We start from the raw sequence: 22,237 nt of genomic DNA, 5'->3' as shown, positions 1-22,237 counted from the left end.
ACACCATATGACCAAACCATTCATGCCTAGGTATTTACATAGGAGAAATGAAACTATGTCCATACAAAGACTAGTATACAAATGTTCATATCAGTTTTATTTGTAATAGCAAAAAACTAGGAACAATATAGATTTTTATCAACACATGAATGGATAAACAAATTTCATCTATGCAATGAAATAACACCTAGCAATTAAAAGGGATATAAGTACATGTAACATCACAAATGAATCACAAAATAATTATGCTGAAAGAGGGAAAAAAAATAACCACCAACAATGCCTATGGTATAATTCCATTTATATAAAATTGCAGAAAATGAAAACTAATCTATAACAACACAAAACAGATCAGTGATTGCCTATGGATGGGGGAAGGGTTTGGGGAGGGAGGTTGGATAACAAAGAGGCATAAGGAAACTTAATCTTTACATTTCAATTTTTCCCGATACATACATTTTTTGAATGTTCATTTTTTTTTTTTTTTTTTTTTTTTTTGCTGTAGTGTCCCCCGCCCTCGCCCTTTTTTTAAATTGAATTTAGTGGGATGACACTGGTTAACCAAGTTTTACAGGTTTCAAGTGTACAATTCTACAACACATCATGTGTACACTTGTGTTCACCACCCCAAATCAAGTCCATCACTATTTGTCCTCCCCATACCCTCCTCCACCTCCCTCCCCACCTCCCTTCGCCACCCAAGGAAATCACCACACTGTTGTCCTGGTCCATGAATATTTTTCTTTTTTCTTATTTTTTCAATCCCTCCACCGACCCCACCCTGACAGCTTTCAGCCTGCTTTCTATCTATGGCTCTGTTCCAATAAACTTTATTGTATTGAAACGTTAATTTCATATAATTTTTTACATGTCATGAAACATTACTCTTCATTTATCAACCATTTAAAAATGTAAAAACTGCCCAATCCTCATGGATCAGTGGTTGAGCATTGATCTATGAACCAGGTCATGGTTCAATTCCAGCTCAGGGCACATGCCTGGGCTGTGGTCTTGATCTCCAGTTGTGGGCATGCAGAAGGCAGCCAATCATTGACTCTCTCTCATCATTGATGTTTCTATTTCTCCTTGTCCATCTCTCAAATCAATTAAAATATTTTTAAAAGAATGATATGAAGAATGGCTTCAATAGACTTATCCAGTAGACTTAACAGAGCCAGGACAGGGGTTAAAATCAGTGAACTCAATGATAGGTTGATAGAAATTATCCCAACTAAAACACAAAGAGAAATAAAGATTACAAGGGGGCATATATGTAGGGGTGCAAGAAATATGTAGTATTTTTCTAGCTAACATGGTCTATTTTCTGGTTAAAAATAATTTTATTTACATTCCATACCATGCACCAATATGTTCACCCCATTCCAATACCTCCAAGTGCCTCACCCCAAATTGTGGCACCATGGTCAAATCCAGGACCTCAAGTCTTCTGTATCAGGTTCAGATGTGGCTGAGGCTCTTGGAGTGCAGCTTCTTAGTTTCTTGACCTAGAGACCTGTGAGCTAAATCACAAGTTATATGAACAACTCCCCCAATACACACACACACACACACACACACACACACACAAAAAAAAAAAAAAAAAAAACTATAATGGTGACATAGGCACAGACTTAACTACAATACATACTTAAATTGAAAAGGGGGAGAAAGAAGAGGCACATGTCTATTCCATAACAATTCATGAAATCCCACAGAACAAATGTTTCCAGGTCTTCCTGCTTCAGGGGCAGATTTTTTTTTTTAATTAGGTCACAGTTCACCTGGAAATGGCTCCCTGGTCCATTTTAATATATTGTTCTTGGGTCTTCTTATATCTCCTTTTCCCATTAGAAGTGGACCGTGTTTATAGCTGAGTAACTTTCTCAGCTTCATTTCTATTCATAGAAGTTAGAGAAGAGAGTCCAGGTGTCACTTTTCATTCTGGATTGTTTCAGTCCCTTTAAGTCCAGCTTGGAGGCAGTTTCACTAGAAAGTCTTTAAAAACTTTAAATGTTTTCTATGAATCTGGTTTGTATTTACTCTGTGCCTCAATTGCCACATTAAAAATGCTTTTTAAGACAGGCTCCTCTCTACTTTGAGCAACATGTCAGGCTACTAGGGATGCTGTCATGAAGTTTACAGAAGCCATTTAGCTTAGCTTAGAGGGCCTCCCAAATACCAACTTAAATGTTTCATACATTTTTACAAAGGGTCTTACACCCACACTCATGACTTGATCCCTACTCTGAGGCCATTTTCACCTGAAAGTATTTTGGAGATATGAAAGTTATTTTCTAATCCAGCAAGTAGCGGGTTTTTCTTTTTTCCTTCTTCTTCTGAATTCTACTTGTAAATGGAATAGTCATTCTCTTAGTTCATATCTCTTTTTGTACCTTATTACGTGAGCTCATAGAAATAAATGAATACCTCCAAGATTCTGTTGGAAATATACTTAGCCAAATCCACAAGTTCATTTAATACATTCTCTATTTTCCTACAGAGCATGGTGACTGTTTTGCTTTTTCCTTACTAAATAATACGGGACACCATCTTTTCCAGACTTTCTTAACAGGTTTCCTCATTGTTTTTCCAGTTTCCACCTGCTGTCCAAAGGCAATGCCATATTCCTTGTGTTTTGGTACAATACCTCCCCTTCTCCCCTGCCATCATACATTTTTAAGTATTATTAGCATTTGCTGTGCAACAAAATACCCTAAAATTTAGCAGTTTAAGACAATAAGTATTTCATTTATCTCACAGTTCTCCATGTTGGCTGGGATAACTGGTATGACTCTTCTTATATGGGCTGGATTGGTTAGGGTTGGAGACCAAGGAAGGCCATACTCCCACATCTGGTAGTTGACCTAAAGGGCCTCTGCAAGGCTGGCTCATCTCTGTTCCATCTGGTTTTTCCTCCCCCAGTACAGTAATCTGAGCTTCTTCATATGAAGGTCTTAGAATTTCAAAGAGTACCAAGAGAGTTAAGCCTCAAGGCAAGCTTTTTGCACACTTCTTCAACCATTTCTTGAATCTCTTCACTAATGTACAGTGGCCAAAACAGGTCACATGGCCAAGTTAAGAGTCAAGGAGTAGAAAGAGAGCTCTACTTCTTAGTAAGAGAAAAAACAGAGTAACATTGCAAAGGAGGATGCAGAAAAAGACAGGAGAGACCTGTGGCATTTTTGCCCTGTTCCACAGTGAAAAAGGATAAAAACACAATGTCATGGAAACCACTATGAATGACAGGATTAAATTTATGTGTTCATGTAAAATTATATCTTCAGATTTAATTACATAAAATCACAATGATCATAAAACTGTGAATTCATGTGAGAGAAAAATTCAATAGAAGACATATTTCATAGACACAATTATGTTAAATTAAAAAAAATGAACTTCAATTATTCCTCCTTCAGTGCAAGTGTTCTGCCAGAAACAACCTATGGAACTGAGAGTAGGTCTACACATCAAATGTTATTTTGTTGTCATACTTTTCATTTTGTCACTTTTAATTGCTTAATAGAACAGTAAACATGACTGACATTTACATAATTTTACACACTCCATATGTAAAGAATTTGCCTTATAATACTTTTTTTTTTTACAATAGGAAGGCTTTTGTCCTAATGTATCAAACTGACATCATTTTTCCTAGTATGAATTCTATTATACAGGGTGTCCCCAAAATGTATACACACTCATTTCTGTAGATACATTTAAACTCTGAAAATGAACTGTATGTTAATAAACACTGATTATATCTCAAAGTGTGTATACATTTTTTGGACACCCTATATTTTATGAAGCTGTGCAAATATGAAAATTCTCCTTCCTTCAATACATCCTAAGAGGATATCGTTTAATTTTTTTTCACCTCAGGTGAGAGAGCCTGAAAAATAATTTTTATTATGCCATATATTCATATAGGATCTGTCTTGGATGAATTTTATAATATACCCTTATACCTGACTTCTGTGATAGGCTTTCTCATTTTTAAGAGACAGGGTTACTTTCATGTATGAATATTGCGATGCATACTGAGCACTGATTTCTGAGTAAATCCTTTTCCACAGTCACTGCATTTATAGGGTTTCTCTCCAGTATGAATTGTCTGGTGTTTGTTGAAATTTGACCTGTCAGTGAAGGCTTTCCCACATTCTGCACATATATATGGTTTTTCTCCTGTGTGAATTCGTTGATGTACTTTGAGATGTGGTTTCTTGGAGAAGGATTTATCACAGTCTGGACATTTATAAGGCTTCTCTGTAGTATGAATTCTCTGATGTGTAATTAATTCTGACTTCTGGAAAAAAGCCCTCCCACAATGAGCACAAACAAAGGGTTTCTCCCCAGTATGAATTGTCTGGTGCTTATTGAAATTTGATCTGTCTGTAAAGGCTTTACCACATTCAGCACATATATAAGACTTCTCTCCAGTATGAGATTTCTGGTGAGTATTGAGATTTGATCTGTTGGTAAAGGCCTTCCCACACTCAGTGCATATATAGGGTTTCTCTCCTGTATGGATTCGTGTATGCATCTGGAGTTGTGACTTAGAAGGGAAAGATTTCTCACAGTCACTGCATTCATAAGGCTTCTCTCCAGTGTGAATTCTTTGATGTGCAATCAAGTGTGCCTTTTGGATGAAGGCTTGCCCACATGCAGTACATATATAGGATCTCTCTCCTGTATGAATTCTCTGATGCATCCTGAGTGTCGATTTTTGAGTAAAGGCTTTCCCACAGTCGCTGCATTTGTGGTGTCTCTCTCCAGTATGAATTTTCTGGTGTACACTGAGAGCTGAGTTCAGGGAGAAGCCTTTCCCACATTCACTGCATTCATAGAGTTTCTCTCCAGTATGGGTTGTCTGGTGCCTAAGTAGAGATGACACCTGGAAAAATGATTTTCCACATTCACTGCATGTATAGGGTTTTTCTCTAGTATGAGTTTTCTCATGCATAATTAATTCTGATTTCTGGATGAAAGCTTTCCCACATTCAGTACATACATACAGTTTTTCATCTCTATGAACTCTCAAATATATACTGAGTAATGGCTTTTGTGTAAAAACATTTACACATTTGCTATGTTCATGAGATTTTTCCATAGAATGAATTCTCTGAGATGCAAAGACGTGTGACTTCTGAGTGAATATCTTCCTAAATCCAGTACACTTATTTGCTTTTTCCCCAACAGGAAACTTCAGATTGTGACTGAGTGCTTGTTTGAGGTTGAGGACTTTTCCACACTGATTACATTCACAAAATTTCACTCCTGTATGCATATTTTCATGGTTAGTAAAAGAACTCTGGGTGAAATTTTGACTGTGTCTAATAATTTTATCAAAGTTCTTTGTTGCTTTGTTTTTAGAATGAATATATAAATCTAAATTAGGCTTAAAACCCTTTTCAAATGAGTCACATTTATGGGGTCTTTTCTGTGAAGTAATAATATGATTTGGGCTTGGATGAACAAATTTTCTGCTGTCTTTATTTTCATAATGCCACTCCGTATTCAATATTTTCTTATTTACGAATGTAGCATGACTCACAGATTTGTTTTGGTTTTCCTGATATCTTTTTATCTGTTCAGCATCTTGCCACAGTTCTAAAATGGAATACAATGAATCATTTCTTATATCTTCACCCTCCATTTCACTATGAAAGGACGCTTTCCCAGAAATTCTTTTTTGTGATGTCTTAATCCCAAACTTCCCATCTAAAAAGAGAGAGAAAAAGTGCAATTGACACAAATAGAAAGCAGAATATTAAAAGATACTTATAAGCCAATCCAAACTGAACACAGGGAAACCAGCAAATCCAATGACGACAATGAAAATACTTACAGGAAATACATATATAGTACTTATTATGTGTCAAACTCTTGCACGACACTTACAATATTCCAGGCATTGTTAAGATATAAATATGAACTCATTTAATTCTTTCCAAAGTTCTATTTTCTATTATTATTTATCTATTGTAGATAAGGAAAGTAAAGCTCAGAATAGTTTTATACACATAATTTGTCCTAAAACATGGTTATAGGTTAATTTGGGTAGGAGGCTTCAATATCAAGTGGGGTGAACTGAAGATTAAAAAGACAAGGATTTTGCCCTAGCTGGTTTGGCTCAGCGGATAGAGCATCAGCCTGTGGACTGAAGGGTTCCAGGTTCGAGTCCAGCCAAGGGCACATGCCCGGGTTGCAGGCTTGGTCCCCAGTGGGCAGGAGGCAGCCAATCAATGATTCTCTCTCATCATTGATGTTCCTATCTCTTTCTCCCTCTTCCTTCTTATCTAAAGTCAATAAAATATATATTTTTTAAAAGACAAACATTTTCAGGAAAAATATTGATGGAGAGCCTAGGCTGGGAGGAGGTGACTCAGAGTCTAAGTCTTCATTAGCTTTATATTCTACAATAAATCCTCACTGATCTTGTTGCTTCTTGCTATTAGCAACAATACCAAATTCATGTGATAAAAAAAAATTTCACTTGCTAAGGGAGTATATCCTAAAAGTTCTCATCACAAGGACAAGAACATTTTTTTATTTTTTATACCTATATGATATAGGTGTTAACTAAATTTATTGTGGTAATCATTTCACAATGTATCTAAGTTAAGTCATTATGCCTCTAGGAGAATTATTGAGATGATAGCCATCTTGACCTATACAAACAATAAGTGGATGTCTATATTCCAACTCTCCATCACGTGTAATTGTTTTCTATTAAACACAACTCCCATCAAGAGCCAGATATACATTCTTTTCAGAGACACATGGAACATTCCCAAAGATAGACCATTTGCTGAAATCATACAGAGTGTATTCTCAGAATACAACAGAATGAAATTAGACAAAATAAAGGAAACAAACAAATTTCTTAAAAAAATACAACTTATTATGTATGGCAAAAAATAAAACAGAAAATTGAAAGAGCCCTATGTATATTAAAGAAATTGAATTAGTTATTAAAGCTTTCCCATCTAGCAAACTGTAGGCCCAAACAGTTTTTCCGGTGAATTCCCTGAAACAGCATAAAAAGAAGTAACAATCTTACACAAACTATTTCAAAAAATAGAAAAGAGAACTCATTCACAACTCATATTATGTGGCCAAGAGTAACCCTAATACTAAAATCTGACAAAGACATTGCGAAATAAATAAATAAATAAATAAATAAATAAATATAAAAATAAAATTACAAACCGGTAATACTCATGCAAATATCTTTAAACAAAATATAAAAATATAATCCAACAATATATAATAAGGGTAATATATATAATAATCACTAGCATTTGTCTCAGAAATACAAGGCTAATTTAACATTCAAAATCAATCAATAAATTTACTATATTAACAAAATAAAAACAATAACTCATATGATCACTAAAACATTTGAAAAAATTCAACACTTGACTATGATTTTTGTTAAAAACATCTTTAACCAGCTAGGATTAGAAAGGAACCCATGTAACCCAATAAAAGGTAGCTTCAAAAAAAACTACAGCTAACATCATACTTAATGATATGAATTTTTTGTTCCTAATATCAGGATCAAGGCAAGCATGCCCCTACTCACACTTCTATTCAACATCAAACTGAAGGTCTTAGTGAAATAAGGAAAGAAAAATCAATAAAAATACTGGACAGAAAGAAGTAAAACTGTCCCTAAAGTGATTGTTTACTTACAAGGAACCTAGAAGACAAAGGACCCAATAAAATGAGAAAGCTATGTAAATAGACACTTCACACAAAAATGTACAAATGGTCAACAGCACATGAAAATATATTTAACATCATTATTTACCAGAGAAATGCAACTTAAAATCATAATGAGATACCATTACATATCTACTATAATAGTAAAAATTAAAGAGACTGATGACACCAAGTATTGTCAAGGATGTGGGGCAAAAAGAATTCTCAGGTATTGCTGTTGAAAATGTAAAATGGCATAGCCATTTTGGAAGACAGTTTGGCAATTTCTTATAAAGATAAGCATATACTTATTTTATGACCTGGCAACTCCACTCCTAGGTATTTACCCAAGAGAAATAGAAACATATGTTCATACAAAGACATACTAAAATGATCACTGCAGCTCATAATAACCAAATAATAACTACCTGTCATTAATAGGGATATAAACAAATTACCATATATTTACTAGCATACCATGGAGTAGTAGTCAGCATCTTAAAGGAACAAACTAGTGATATACTCAATAACATGGATAAAACACAAAATCATTATGATGAATGAAAAGAGTAGACAATGTAATTCCCACTGATATAAAACATTAATAAAGACAAATATAGTCTATACTGATAAAAAGCATGTCAATAGTTGCCTGGGGCTGAAGTGGTGGTAAACATTGACTACAAGTGGCATGAAGGAGCATTTCTGTGTGATGGAATGTTATATACCATGATAGGGGTAGTGGTTATATTAGTGTGTTCCTTTGCAAAACTCATCAAGCTCTATACTTGAAATGGATACACTTTAGTGTATGTAAATTACACCTTAATAAGTGGAATCAAATGAACAAAATGAACTAACAAGTAAAATAGAGACATACTCATAGATAAAAAGCAGACTGATAGTTGTTGGGGGAGGGTTGGGGGTTGGAGGGGTAGGGGATGGAGGTACTGAGCAAAAATAAAAAGGGGAAAAACTCATGGATATGGACAACAAAGTGGTGATTGCTGGGGGTGAGGTGGGGGAGGAGTAGAAGAGCATATAGGGATGATAAATGGTGATGGAAGGAGACCTGACTTGGGGTGGTGAACAAACAACACAGTGTACAGATGACGTGTTGTGGAATTGTGTACCTGAAACCTGTATAATTTTGTTAACCAGTGTCACCCCAATGAATTCAATGAAATGAAAAAAGGTAGATTTTAAAAGAAAAAATGATATGTGACTGATCAGTCAGCATATGGGAGAGAGGCATGGAGATAGGTAAGGTGGAGATGAGTGAGGAATCTGCAGGTGATCAATACACAGAGAGGAGGTGAGGCTGGTTGCAGGTGACAGTTTATTGGTATCTTAGAGTGAGAAGACAAAAATGAAAGAAGAAATTAAAAGGGTACTAGGAAAAATAGGAGGCAAGCAACTGATTTTCAATGAAGGCAAATCCATTAAAACCTGAATGTATATGATAAGATTCTAAGACCCTGGGGTTGGGGTTAAATAACGAAGCATAAAAATGTAATGGAAGAAAAGAATCCAAGAAAGCAAAATCCATAGTGAAGAAGGTTGGCATAAGATTCCAAGTATGGGAATTGCAGCAATTCTCCTGGAGTAAAATCCCAAAGAAAACAGTTGATGACAGTTCAGAAAATAAAGACAAAGCAATTTGTACATGAGAGGCCAATATTACTTATTTTCAAGCAATTTCTTAAGTTTAAACCTTCAAAAAGGCAGCCTCTCTGAAGAAAAAATAAGTATTTCCATGTCTCCTTTTTGCCTGGATCACACTCACTGACCTGAACAACTTTGATGTGGGGTTTCTCCCTCCAATATCCAAGGCTCCTCTCCTTGCTCCAACTTGAAGATGACCTCTGGTTTGGGAACTTCATACCCTGTTAATAGGACACAATAGAGAACTGGGTCCAGCTAATTGTTTTCCATTTGTTCATTAGAAAAGAAACCATATTTGATTGGGGAGACACTAATAATCAGAGGTGAAAGGGACTGAAGAATCTCAGACCAATCAGAGATGATATCAGCATGCACTTAAGATATCCCAGAGTACTCAGCAGATGGGAATGGAAATGGTTGTCTTAGTTTCCTAGGGCTGCTTTAACAAAATACCAATAACTGGCTGACTTAAACCCACAGAATTTTACTGTCTCATACTTCTTTAGGCTAGAATTCTGAAATCAAGTTGTTATCAGGGCCATGTTCTCTCTGGATGACATGAGGGAGAATCCTTCCTTCCATTTTCTAGCTTTTGGTGTTTGCTGGCAATCTTTGGCATTCCTTGGGTTATAAATGCATCATTCTAGTGTGTTTTCTCATCATCTTCCCTCTATGAGTGTCTATTTCTGCCCCCCCCCTTTTTTTTATATAAGGATACCAGCCATATTAGATTAGGCTCCACCCCCACGACCTTATTTTAACCTGATTATCTGTATAAAGACCTTATTCCCAAATATTCAAATTCTGAGGTATTAAGGGTTAAGATTTCCACATATCTTTTTTGTGGGGGGACACATTTCAACCTATCAGAGCTTGCCCTCTGAACCCCCCAAATTAATATCCTTCCCATGTTGAAAATACACTCATTCCATCCCAATGTCACCTAAAATTGTAATATCCCAGCATCAACTCTTAAGTCTAAAATCATAAACTCAGAGTCTCAGATACCATCATCTAAATCACCTAAGTCAGTTATGGGTGAGACTTGACTATGAGTCCAAAATCCAAGTGACAACAGGGTTATCCATGCTCCTTTCGAAGGTGTTAGAGAAGAAACTGTCTCATTCCTCTCTCCTGGTTTCTGGTGATCTTGGCATTTCTTGGCCTATAGGTGTATCACTCCAGTCACATGGCCATTTTTCTTGTGTGTCTTCACATTGTCTTTCCTATGTGTGTGTCTGTCTCCGTGTTTAAATTTCCCTTTTTTATAAAGACACCAGTCACAGTGGATTAGGACCCACCCTAATAAAGTCATTTTAGCTTGATTACTTTTGTAAGGACCCTCTTTCCAAATAAGGCCACATTCTGAGGTACTGAGGGTTAGGACTTCAACGTATTTTATTTGGGGAATATAATTTGGGGAATAGTCTCCTCACTGATTCATGAGATAGTTGTGCTTACCCACTGAGAGCAGGTGGCTGTAGTTTTCCAGCATCACCTCCTGGTACAGGCGTCTCTGAGTAGAGTTCAATTGCTGCCACTCCTCCCTGCTGAAGTCCACAGTCACATCCTCAAGTGACACAGAGACCTGTAACAACACAAGTGTTTCTGCTGATACCGTTTGCTCTAATATTTTATGGTTTGTCGGTGAACCTCATTGGGTTTACTCCATTAGACAAAAGCTGTAGCCATAAATCTCTATGAGATGAGCCATTCTCTATCTTGGATTCCTGCTGAAAGGAATGAGGGACAACACTCTTAAGCTTTCAAGAGGCCCTCTTGTATGATTGAGAAGATCTATTATGTTACCCCTTCATCTCTTCAAAGAGTTTTGTGTGGCTGAATGCTCTGAGCCTTCACTGCTCAGACTATTGCCATTGCTTTCTGGATTCATCATCACATTGGACACGGCAATACATCTATCCTCACAGACTGGGCACAAATGAAAACACCGCTTTTCTGATGCAGAAGCTACCACTGTATACCAAATTTGTGACTCCTTCCATGAGATAACCCGTTGTGATGAGAAAGTGCACACAGCGTGAAGTGTGGCCCACCTGCCCCTGGCCAACTGACTGCATCACACCTCAAGCCCCTCTCCGATTTGTACCATTGTTTATATGTTTTCAGGTTAAAATGGTGCTGTTTCAGTCTGCTAGGCCCACTCCAGCCACACAATTGTGGATCTTGGAATTAACCTGTATCAAGTTTTCCGCTTTCTGGACTAGTTGCAGCCTGAAAATGGAACACCTTTTACTGCAAAAGCCATGTAACAACAGGCTGATAGTTAAGGTATTTGATGGACTTCCACACTCTCACCCATCCACTGGCATCTGGTATTGTTGAGCACTGGAATGGCCTCCTCAAAAAGGAACTCAAAAGGATTTCATACTCTGCCTCTCTCACCTCCTCCTGCTCCATACATGCTCTTTAGTAAGGCAGTTAGTTTAATCCATGAATATGGTTGTCCCCAGAAAGGAATCATCTCCTTTCAGCTGCTCCCTGAGTAATGATCAGAGCAAAAGGTGTTAGGAATTGTATGGGCATATTTTGACAATTTGGGATCCTGTCTCGTTGCTAACCCGCTGGGTGGCAAAGCATCCAGAAGGAAGGATGCCTAAGAGATTTCAATTTAATTTTGGTTGCCACCTGGATTCCCTGGTTGGATTAACATTGTCCTATATCAGTGTTTCCCAAACTTTTGACATATGTGTGCCCCTTCTATAATTTTCATAACGCTGAGTACCCCTCGTACTCATGAGAACATAGAATTAGGCGCAGCTAAGCACGGTGCAGTGTATATCCCCACCAAACTCCGGTGCAACGCGTACCCCCACCAAACTCTTCCCATACCGCTGGGGGTACGTGTACCACACTTTGGGAAACACTGTCCTAGATCATAAAGGTAATTGCTTCTTGGTTTAGTACACTGCTTACCGTGTTCCCCTTTAATGACCCACATGGGCCAAAGGGTAGAACATAACAGATCTCTGTAAACTTATTAAAATGGCCTTGTTCCTCTTGCATCTGACTCATTGAAATGAAAGGTCCAGAAACTAGTAGGAGATGATTGGGGTGGGGATGAATTTAATACTTACTACAATGAACCATAATGATTTTGTGTCAGCAGAGGGTGAGCGATAACACCGAAATTAAAGAAGAAGCACCTTAAACCCCAGGAGGTACAGGAAGGGGGGGGTCATTAATAATCTGTCTTCCTGAACTAACCATGGAGCCTTCATCACAAAGGAAAATGCCTTAGTACATCTTCCTCAAACTGCTGCAAGGGCATAAAATGTACCTGACTGTTAGGTCTGCCAATATCTGCATCCACAAGGTTATCACCATTCCCGTAAGTTTGCTGAGACGTCTATCAGAAACAGCTGGGAGGGCCCCAGCGCCCGCATTGAACACACTACACACCTGTCAACACCTTCAAATGTCTGCTCTCCTTGAACCACTTCCCCTAGCAGCTGCTCCGTCATTCTGTGGGGCAGAAGAATATCATGCAGCTAGTGGCTTGGACATATAGGACAGGTTGGAATGAAGGCCTTCCTTCAGGCAGCCTCTCCAATAACAAGAACTAGACTCAAGTTTTACAACAGAACTGAGGACCCTTGACAATGTTGAACATAACCTGAGCCCAGTTAAAAATTCCCCCACTCGCCGAAACCGGTTTGGCTCAGTGGATAGAGCGTCAGCCTGTGGACTGAAGGGTCCCAGGTTCAATTCCGGTCAAGGGCATATACCTTGGTTGCGGGCACATCCCCAGTGGAAGGTGTGCAGGAGGCGGCTTATCAATGTTTCTCTCTCATTGATGTTTCTGACTCTCTATCCCTCTCTGTAAAAAGTCAATAAAATATATTTTTTTTAAATTCCCCCACTCTTTTATGCTCTTAGAACCAACTTACCACAGGTATCACCTTTCCCCTTATGACTCAAGTACCATTTGCTGTCCACTCTCATAACCCCCATAAGACTCCTGGGGTTTACCTGTGACAAGGCCAAACCAGACCTTTCTCCTTTTATTGAACTTGCTGAAAGGTTAGACACAGACCCTGCAACTCCCCACTCTCTCATGAATGATTAACTGAGATTAGAAGTGAAAATAGCCAGCTAGACACAGAGATAAGCATTTCTTTTTCAGCGGATGGAGACTTCTCCTGAATGCAGAAACAATCCCACTGAAAAATCTCCCCACGAGAACTTGTCTAATCCTCAGTATGAAAGCAAAAGGCAAAACCACCCTGCTGAGACACTCCGACTTTCACATCAGGGGGGCTCTCCTTATTGCCTTAGCCTGAATAAAATCAATTTCCTTTTTGGTTCGGTTTTGTCTTTAATAGTTAGAGACTATCAGCTGCATGAGAGGCCACAGTGGAGACACTCTCAAACTATGTCTCCTGACTGCTGGAGGTCCCAACAATTGTAAACAGTGCTTTCTTCTGAGGGGCATCCTGGGATTGTACTTCTTATGCAGAAGCCAGACATTCACTTGCCTTTTTCCTCCAAATGCGGTGATTTTTCACCTTAAGGGTGGTCATAGCTGAACTGCAAGTGTTTGAGGTAGTGATTGGTGGTTCAGGTAACCCATAAGTGACTCTGGTGGTCTCTCTAAAAAGATGCTACCTACTTGGTCGCTAATAGGAGCTTCCTAGAAGAGAAAATGGCTTGCTATAACCCTGAGGGCAATTATTCCTATGATAGGAATCATCCAATTAGAAAAGATGGTAGGACATTTGTCCCTGATTGTATCTGAAGTGATCAGCATAATATTTGGCTCTGGAAGGTATTCGGGGTCAGGCTCAGCTTACTGTCCAAACCGAGGATGAAATTGCACCCTTGGGCCAAGGCAGAATCTGTGCAATCGCTAATACATCCTGCTGTACCTGGACTCATGTCTCACACCAAGTACAAAGGTCAATACAGAAACTTAGGCAGAAAGGCACCTGGCTCTGTAAGGTAAACATTGATGGCTTTAAAGGATTTATTTGTTCAGCTCATTGAGTCTGGAACCCCGGATGCCACGTTTGAGCAAAGTACTGCAGATTGGCCTCATTCTGCCACTCAGGAGTCCTGTTGATTAAGTGTTATATAAGATAAATCGAACAGTCTGGGCTCTCATCTCTGCCAGCCAGATTAATCAGATTCACTGACAGAGTAGCTTACTCATGGGAAATTTTGCAGAAGGCGAGACAGTGCAGAAATGAAGGGTGGGTATTATTGGGAGACAATTCTCCACAGATCTCTTGTGTTGTAAGTAATGCTACAGTAAGCATTTCTACATGTCCTGGTACATCAGCCAAGGATTTCTGGTCATATTTTCCTGGGAGAATTGTTTCCTCTTATGATCTACATATGCTTTGATGAAGAAGGCTAAGATATTTTCTGAAGAGATTATGCCAATTTATATTCCCACCAGCAGCATACAAGCTGCTGGTATATGCTGATATGAGCCTACAAGCTGCTGATATGGCTCCTCATCCTCGCTACCACTTGTCATCATCAGTCTTCTTAATTTTAGCCATTCTGGTGGGAGGGTGGAATTATTAAAATTGTGGTTTAAATTTGGCACTTCCCTGATGACTAATGAGTGGGCACCCTCTCAAGTGTTTGTTAGCCATTTGGATATCTTTTTTGTTATATGTCTATTCAAATAAGGCATGTGACTACTGTGTAGTCTGCTTTTTCTTACTGTTTTGTTGTTCTTGATATAGTCTGGCTAGAAGTCCTCCATCCTCTATCTCTTCTACTCTGCGGCTTGTAATTTCCTTCTCAATGGAAGTGATTATTATAAAAATCAAGATAATAACTATCTTTGGGAGTAGAGAGACTCTGAAATTATATGGCCACTTTCTAGACTGACATAGTGAAGAATCAGTGAGCTGGAAAATTTTTTGTATACTTTTCTGTATGTATGTTATATTTCACAATAAAAATATTTTTAAATATATAGGCTTAATCTATAACCCATTAACTCCACCCCTATGTATATAGTTAAGAGAGGGGTATACACATGTACATGAAAAGAAACAAACAAAATTTTTGTTCATGGTATCATTGTTTATAATTCATATTATGTTTAACCAAATACTTAACAATAACAAAAACTGATAAAAATTTTAGTAGGCTACCTTTTGAGAAATAAAAAGGAGAAACTAAGAATGTGTTCTCAGCTGCTTTCATTTGCATAAAGAAACCCTAATCATGCAGTAAACTAACCTGGTTATGTGTATTAGACATAGGTGAGCAGATAAGAGAAAGATGAATGAGAATTTAGACTAGTATAAATTTTTTATATCCTCACCCAAGGATGTTTTTATTGATTTGAGAGAGAAAGAGGAACATCAAAGTGAGAAAGAATAATCAATTGGTTGCCTCCCACACACCCCGAGCTAGATCCAACTCATAACTTGGGTATATGCCTCGACTGGGAAATGAACCCACAACCTTTGAATGTATTGTATATGACGATGCTCCAACTAATTGAACCATCCAGCCAAGTTTAGGCGAGGTAGATCTTTATATTTTTTAATTTTATATATTTTCATTTTTGATCTATGTGTCTAGATTGTCATTGAAAATGAAATGAAGAACCATTACTAATATTTTTAGAGTGATAAGATGCTGTATCCATGAAACAAAAATAGCATACCATTAAAAGGGAATATTCTGAAAATAAAGAGCTATTTAAAATAAAAATATGGCCAAAACCGGTTTGGCTCAGTGGTAGAGCGTTGGTCTGCAGACTGAAGGGTCCCAGGTTCAATTCCGGTCAAGGGCATGTACGTTGGTTGTGGACACATCCCCAGTAGGGGTGTGCAAGAGGCAGCTGGTCGATGTTTCACTCTCATTGACGTTTCTAGCTCTCTATCTCTCTCCCTTCCTCTCTGTAAGAAATCAATAAAATATATTTTTTAAAAATAAGAAAAAAGAAAAGAAATAGGCATGTCTTTGCCTTCCTTACCTCACAGGAGTTGTCTCTTCCTCCTGCAGCCTGGGACAAAGTCCACTGGGGAGAGCGCTGGTTGGCTGGCATGTTCCTGCTGAGCCTCAGTCCTCTGGCTCTCTTGCTGACAACTCCACTCTTCCCAGGAGCCTAGGGCCAGGCAAGGTCTGTGGGCTCAACCAGAGCTTCCGGGACCAGCAGGAAGACCTTACAGCCTTCACTATGGGGTCTGGTCCAGGGACTCCACAGAACCTCCAAGAAACCTGGAAAGACAGTGTCCGCATGGTCAGTCAATCAGCATTTATGCCACAAACATGACTTGGGGGCACCAATGTACAGCACTGAGTATATCCATGTAAAATGAAGAAAAATTAAGACAACAAAAGTAAGAGATGAGATGAAGAGAAAACAAGGAAGTTAAATAAGAAGTAAAATAAAATAAAAGGCATGAACAAGTTAAATTTTAAACACATAGAGATGATGTATTAAAGAAAGAGAAAATAAGCTTTCTTTTCTTATGCCCATGATATGCTTACAAAATCCCATCGAATAACTTGTCTACAAAGAAAATCTGGTGGATGTTTTAATGCTGGGAATTGACAGGCTACATTCTCTGATCATAGTATAAGGTGTTCAACGCCATTAGTCATTAGGGAAATGCAAATCAAATCCAAAATTTTCCATTCATTTGGAGACCATTTCATATCCATTAAGATAGCAAAAGTAACAACAACAAACAATAAAAGTAATAACAACAAACAATAAGGTGTGAATACACTGGAGCGCTCATACATTGCTGGAAGAATTGTAAAACAATGCAGGCATTCTGAAAAACAGGTTGGCAAAATGTTACCCACAGAGCTACCATATGATCCAGAAGTTCTACTACTAGGTATTTATCTACCCAAGAAAAATGAAAACACATGTAAAATCCAAAACTTATACACAAATATCCACAGCAGTATTATTCATAATAGTAAAAAAAAAAAAAAAAATGGAAACAACCTAAATGTCCATCAACTGATGAATGGATAAATGTAGGGAAGGCTACAGGGTTAAGCCTCAACTGACCTGCTGGCAAAGCCACAAACAAGTCCCAGCTTAGAGGGCACAGCCCTCTTAGCATAATTAAGCTTGACCTTATGACCTCCCTAGATCCTTCCTGAGTAGCTGATGGGCTGTGGGAGGTGCAGAAAGTGCTGCCCAAAACCAGTGAAACTCACAAGAACAGTGTAACTATGGTGACCACCACCTTGTTTGCCTCTGATTATAAAGTAAAGGCTCAGCTTGCCACCTGGATCTGTTCTGTGGCCTCAGCCAAGCACAGGAGATCCACCTAGACCCAGCTTATTCTCTCTGTCTGTCTTTTCTTCATCCTTAGCTGGGCCCTCTCAGGCTTGCCAAATCCTTGGCTGTGCTAGCATGGCACAGATAAACAAATGTGGTATATCTATACAATAAAATAGTATTTTCCAATAAAAAGTACTGATATATGCTATAACATGAAATAACCTTGAAATCATTATCTTACATGAAAGATGCCAGTCACAGAAGAACACATATTGTATGATTCCATTTATGTGAGATGTCTAAAATGGGCAAATACATAGAGACAGAAATTGATAGGAGATTTCCTAGGGTGGGAGTGTGGGGTGGCATAAGTGATGAATATCTGCTATTGTGTACAAAGTTGAAAATGTTCTAAAAATAGATTGTGGTGATTGATGACTGCACAATTCTGTGAGTGTACTTAATGCCATTGAATCATATACTTTAATGGGTGAATTTTTATGGTACTGGAATGTATCTAAATAAATCTGTTTTATGTCTGTTTGTAAAAGAAAAACACAATCTAGGACCACAGTAGGAAATCAATACAGAAGCTATACAATTTTTACCAACTGTCATGTAACACACTAAAGTTATAAAGTAAAATTTATATCTTTAAATGGCTTTATTTTTAATTAAAAATAAATGTAACAAAAAAGAGCTATTTGTTCAACCTAAAACATTAGAAGTAGAAAAAACAAAATTAAGCAAACCACCCAAAACGGTAGTACTCAATAAAAATGAAATCTTAAATAAATGTAACAATAGGGAGTTTCAAAGAAACAAAGATTTGGATCTTTGAGATGACCAATGTCATTGATAACCCCCTAGCAAACCAAATAAAGGGGAACAAGTTAAATATTATATATATATATACATGAATATAAAAATATACATATGTATATATAATGACAAAGGAAAAATATTTCCCAGGTGGGGCAATGGTTCAAAGTACTTATTGTGATATATTATTATAACTGTATAGCGACATACTATATTTTTTAATTTTTATTATTTTATATTTAAAAAATATATTTTATTGATTTCAGAGAGGAAGGGAGAGGGAGACAGATAGAAATATCAATGATGAAATAGAATCATTTTTCGGCTGCCTCCTTTACGGCCCCCATCGAGGATTGGGCCCACAACCAGGCAACATACTTTAATATTGATGTGAAATAGGGGCTTCTCTAGCAAAATGTAAATTAACAAAGTTAATAGAGGAAGAAACATAAAAGAGAAAAATGAATGTAGAAGAGACCAGAACAAAATGGCACAGCACAACAAATATAAAGACTGAAAGGTAGGAAGGAAAGGGGGCCAGCCCACAGACCTCAGGGCCTGGGGAACAGTACAGTGGTGAATTCCCAGTTTCATTTCCCTCCCATATATCACAAACAACGCATTGGAGAAGCCTACAACTAAAAACTATCAACAGGCACAGATAAAAAAGCTCTAAGAAAAGTCTACTCTCATTAATCAAAATATCAAGAGAAGTGTGGCCCACCTGAACATACCCACCCTACTCCAGCCAAACACTAATAGCATACACATTCTCTTCAAGTACCCATGCCACGTTCTCCAAGACATACCATATCCAGAGTCATAAAACAAATCTCAACAAGTTGAAATCATAAAACATAAGTTCTTTGATTATAATAGCACTGAACTATAAACTAACAACAAAAAGATAAAAGGAAAGTCAACAAATACTTGAGAATTAAGAAATCCATTTCTATATAATCATGGATCAAAGAGGAAGTCTCAAAGGAAATTAAAAAGTAACAAATATAAATTGAAATACAACATGTTGAAAATTTGTGGGATGTAGATAAAGCAGTGTTGAAAGGCAAATTTATAAATTTAAATATTCATATTTTCCGAATTAAGGTCTTAAAGCAATAATCTAAGCTCCCACCTCAAAAATTAGAAAAAGAGCAAAGTAAACCCAAAACAAGAGAAGGGAGGAAATAAAAAACATAAGAGTAGAAATCAATGAAATTGAAAACAAAAAAGCAATAGAGAATATCAATGAAAACAAAAGCTGGTTCTTTGAAAATGATAAAATTGGTAGTCCTCTAGCAAGACTGACAAAGGTAAAAAGAAGACACAAATTACCAACATCAGAAATGAAATATGAGATATAATTACAGATACTGCAGCTATTAAAAGGAAAGGGAATATCCCAAGAGCATAAAACAAATCTCGACAAGTTGAAATCAAAGCATAAGTTCTTTGATTATAATAGCACTGAACTATATAAACCAATAACAAAAAGATAAAAAGAAAGTCACCAAATACTTGAGAATTAAAAAATCCATTTCTACATAATCATGGATCAAAGAGGAAGTCTCAAGGGAAATTAAAAAGTAACAAATATAAATTGAATACAATTTATATTGAAAAACAACTTTAAGCACATTAGTTCAACAACTAGGATGAAACGATCCAATTCCTCACAAAACACAAACTCCTACAACTCACCCAATATTAAAATTACTCTGAAAATATATGAAAAGATAATCTGAATAGTCATATAACTACTATAAAAATTGAAGACATAATAAAAAGCTTCCAAAAGAAAATTTCCAGGCCCAGATGATTTCATTGGAGAATTCCACCAAACATTTAAAGAAAAATTAGCATAAGTCTACACAATCTCTTCCAGAAAATAGAAGCGAACATTTTTCAAGTCATTCTATGATGCCAGTATTACCCCAATATTAAAACAAAGACAATACAAAAAAAGGGAAATTATAAATCAATATTTCTCATAAACTTGATGCAGAAATTCTGAAAGTTGCCCTCGCTGGTTTGGCTCAGTGGATAGAGCATCGGCCTGTGGACTGAAGGGTTCCGGGTTCGATTCCAGTCAAGGGCACATGTCTGGTTGTGGACTCCATCCCCAGTGGGAGGCACGCAGAAGGCAGCCAATCAATGGTTCCCTCATCATTGATGTTTCTATCCCTCTCTCCCTATCCCTTCCTCTCTGAAATCAATAAAAAAATATATATATATATATATATATATATATATATATATTTTTTCAATCCTGCAAAAAAGCATTAGCCAGTCAATTCCTGCAATACATAAAAGGAATTATATGACTACAACTGAGTAAGGTTTACTCCAGGAATATAAGGTTAGTTCAATGTTCAAAAATCATCAGTGTATTCCCTCATATTAACAGGCTAAAGATTTTAAAAAATTCACAAGATTATATAAATTCATACACAGTATGATAAAATTCAACACTTATTTGTGATAAAAGTAGATAGACACATAGATCAATGGAACAAAATAGAGAACCTAAAAATAGCCCCACACAACCACAGCCAATTTATTTTTGATAAAGGTGCAAAACGTATCAATAGAGGAAGAATAGTGTTTTCAATAAATGGTGCTGAGTAATTGGACATTCAAATAAAAGAATCCTCAATCTAAGCCTCTAACTTCATATGAAACAACTCAAATGGATCATGGACAGCAGGGAGGAGAAATGGACAAATCAGCATCTCAGGAACAGAAGAAGCAGACAAAAAAAACATACAAGTACTGTACAACGCAAGTGACAATTAAATAATTAAATATTGTTGCCAGCTGATATATGGAACATTTATCAACATTCCCCACCTACTAGGCCATGCATCCCCTCCTATTTCAAGGAATGTGCTTCACGTAGACATTTTTCGGAGCACATTGTTCTCAGGTTAGAAACCTGCTCAATAAACTTTTGAAAACAGAAAACGCACTTCTAAAGAACTCCTGGGCATAAGAGAAAAAACCAACTCTTAGCAAACACTTAGAACATAATGCACCAAACCTTGTGGGTTTCAGTGAACTTTAAGACCTTAGCATTGGCATGAGCAAAGAGGAAATCCTGCAAAATAATGAGCCAATTATCCAACTACAGTTAGACAACCGAGGGCATCACTGACCACACAGAATTCCCCAACACTCACCCTCCCCAGGGCCGCATCACTGAGGCACAGGGCGCTGAGAGCCTACTGACAACAACTCTTCAGCCTTGGCTGAGAACCGCAGCCGCTTCCGGTCACCCCCCCTAGCATCGCCCCTGCTCTGGATTCAGGGCTTCTCAGGAAGGGGGCGTGCTTCTGCACATGCGCAGAACCGCATTTGAAGCCGCCGGCAGCCAAGAGTTAAGGAGATGGTATGCTGTTGGTGCTTTGGGGCACCGGCGCCCCTCAGTAGCACTGGGGAATATGGCCGCGCCTAGGTAGCGCCTCCTGTCGTGGGATACACCATGTTGAAGGAGTATCCATTCCCTCGTGGGGATGTGGAGGCCTCTGAAGTCCCAGAGCCCGCGGTGGGAGGGTCTCCTAGGTGGCGGGAAGCACTCTTTCCGAAGGAGGGGGTGTTTGGTCTATAGATGTGTGTGATCATGTTCAGAGAAACCCAGGGGCCTCTGGAAAGACGCACAGGTGCCAGTGCTATCATCTCCTGACAGATAGCACAGGATGGGGGAGGGGGAGGGAGAAGTCAGACTAGTTACAGGCGTACCACGAGGGGAGAAGGGAAAGAAATCAGGGATGTGCGCCCCTCCCCCCCCTCCCCCCCCCCCATATAGCA

General features: G+C 37.9%; 1 protein-coding gene across 3 annotated transcripts; it reads right to left on the bottom strand.

Moving 5' to 3' along the window:
- Window positions 1-525: 525 nt before the first annotated feature.
- On the bottom strand, window positions 526-21,751 carry LOC311615257 (zinc finger protein 81-like). 3 transcript variants are annotated; one of them, XR_014793753.1, is made up of 6 exons: window positions 21,610-21,751; window positions 16,337-16,581; window positions 10,831-10,957; window positions 9,495-9,590; window positions 1,390-5,718; window positions 526-1,231 (listed from the first exon to the last, which is right to left on the bottom strand). XR_014793753.1 is itself a non-coding variant. In XM_084870586.1 (6 exons), exons 2-6 carry the CDS (start codon window positions 16,406-16,408, stop codon window positions 1,506-1,508), a joined length of 477 nt encoding a protein of 158 aa, XP_084726712.1. In that variant the 5' UTR covers window positions 16,409-16,581; window positions 21,610-21,751; the 3' UTR covers window positions 526-1,505. The 3 variants fall into 3 exon arrangements, 2 of the variants coding, with proteins under 2 accessions (XP_084726712.1, XP_084726711.1); XM_084870586.1 differs by having other exon boundaries at window positions 526-1,520; window positions 5,552-5,718; XM_084870585.1 differs by having other exon boundaries at window positions 526-5,718.
- Window positions 21,752-22,237: the final 486 nt, after the last annotated feature.

The sequence above is a fragment of the Pipistrellus hanaki genome, assembly GCF_964339955.1.
Source record: "Pipistrellus hanaki genome assembly, chromosome: X".
In the NCBI taxonomy this organism is placed as follows: Eukaryota; Metazoa; Chordata; class Mammalia; order Chiroptera; family Vespertilionidae; genus Pipistrellus; species Pipistrellus hanaki.
This window is presented reverse-complemented; position numbering and strand designations above follow the sequence as displayed.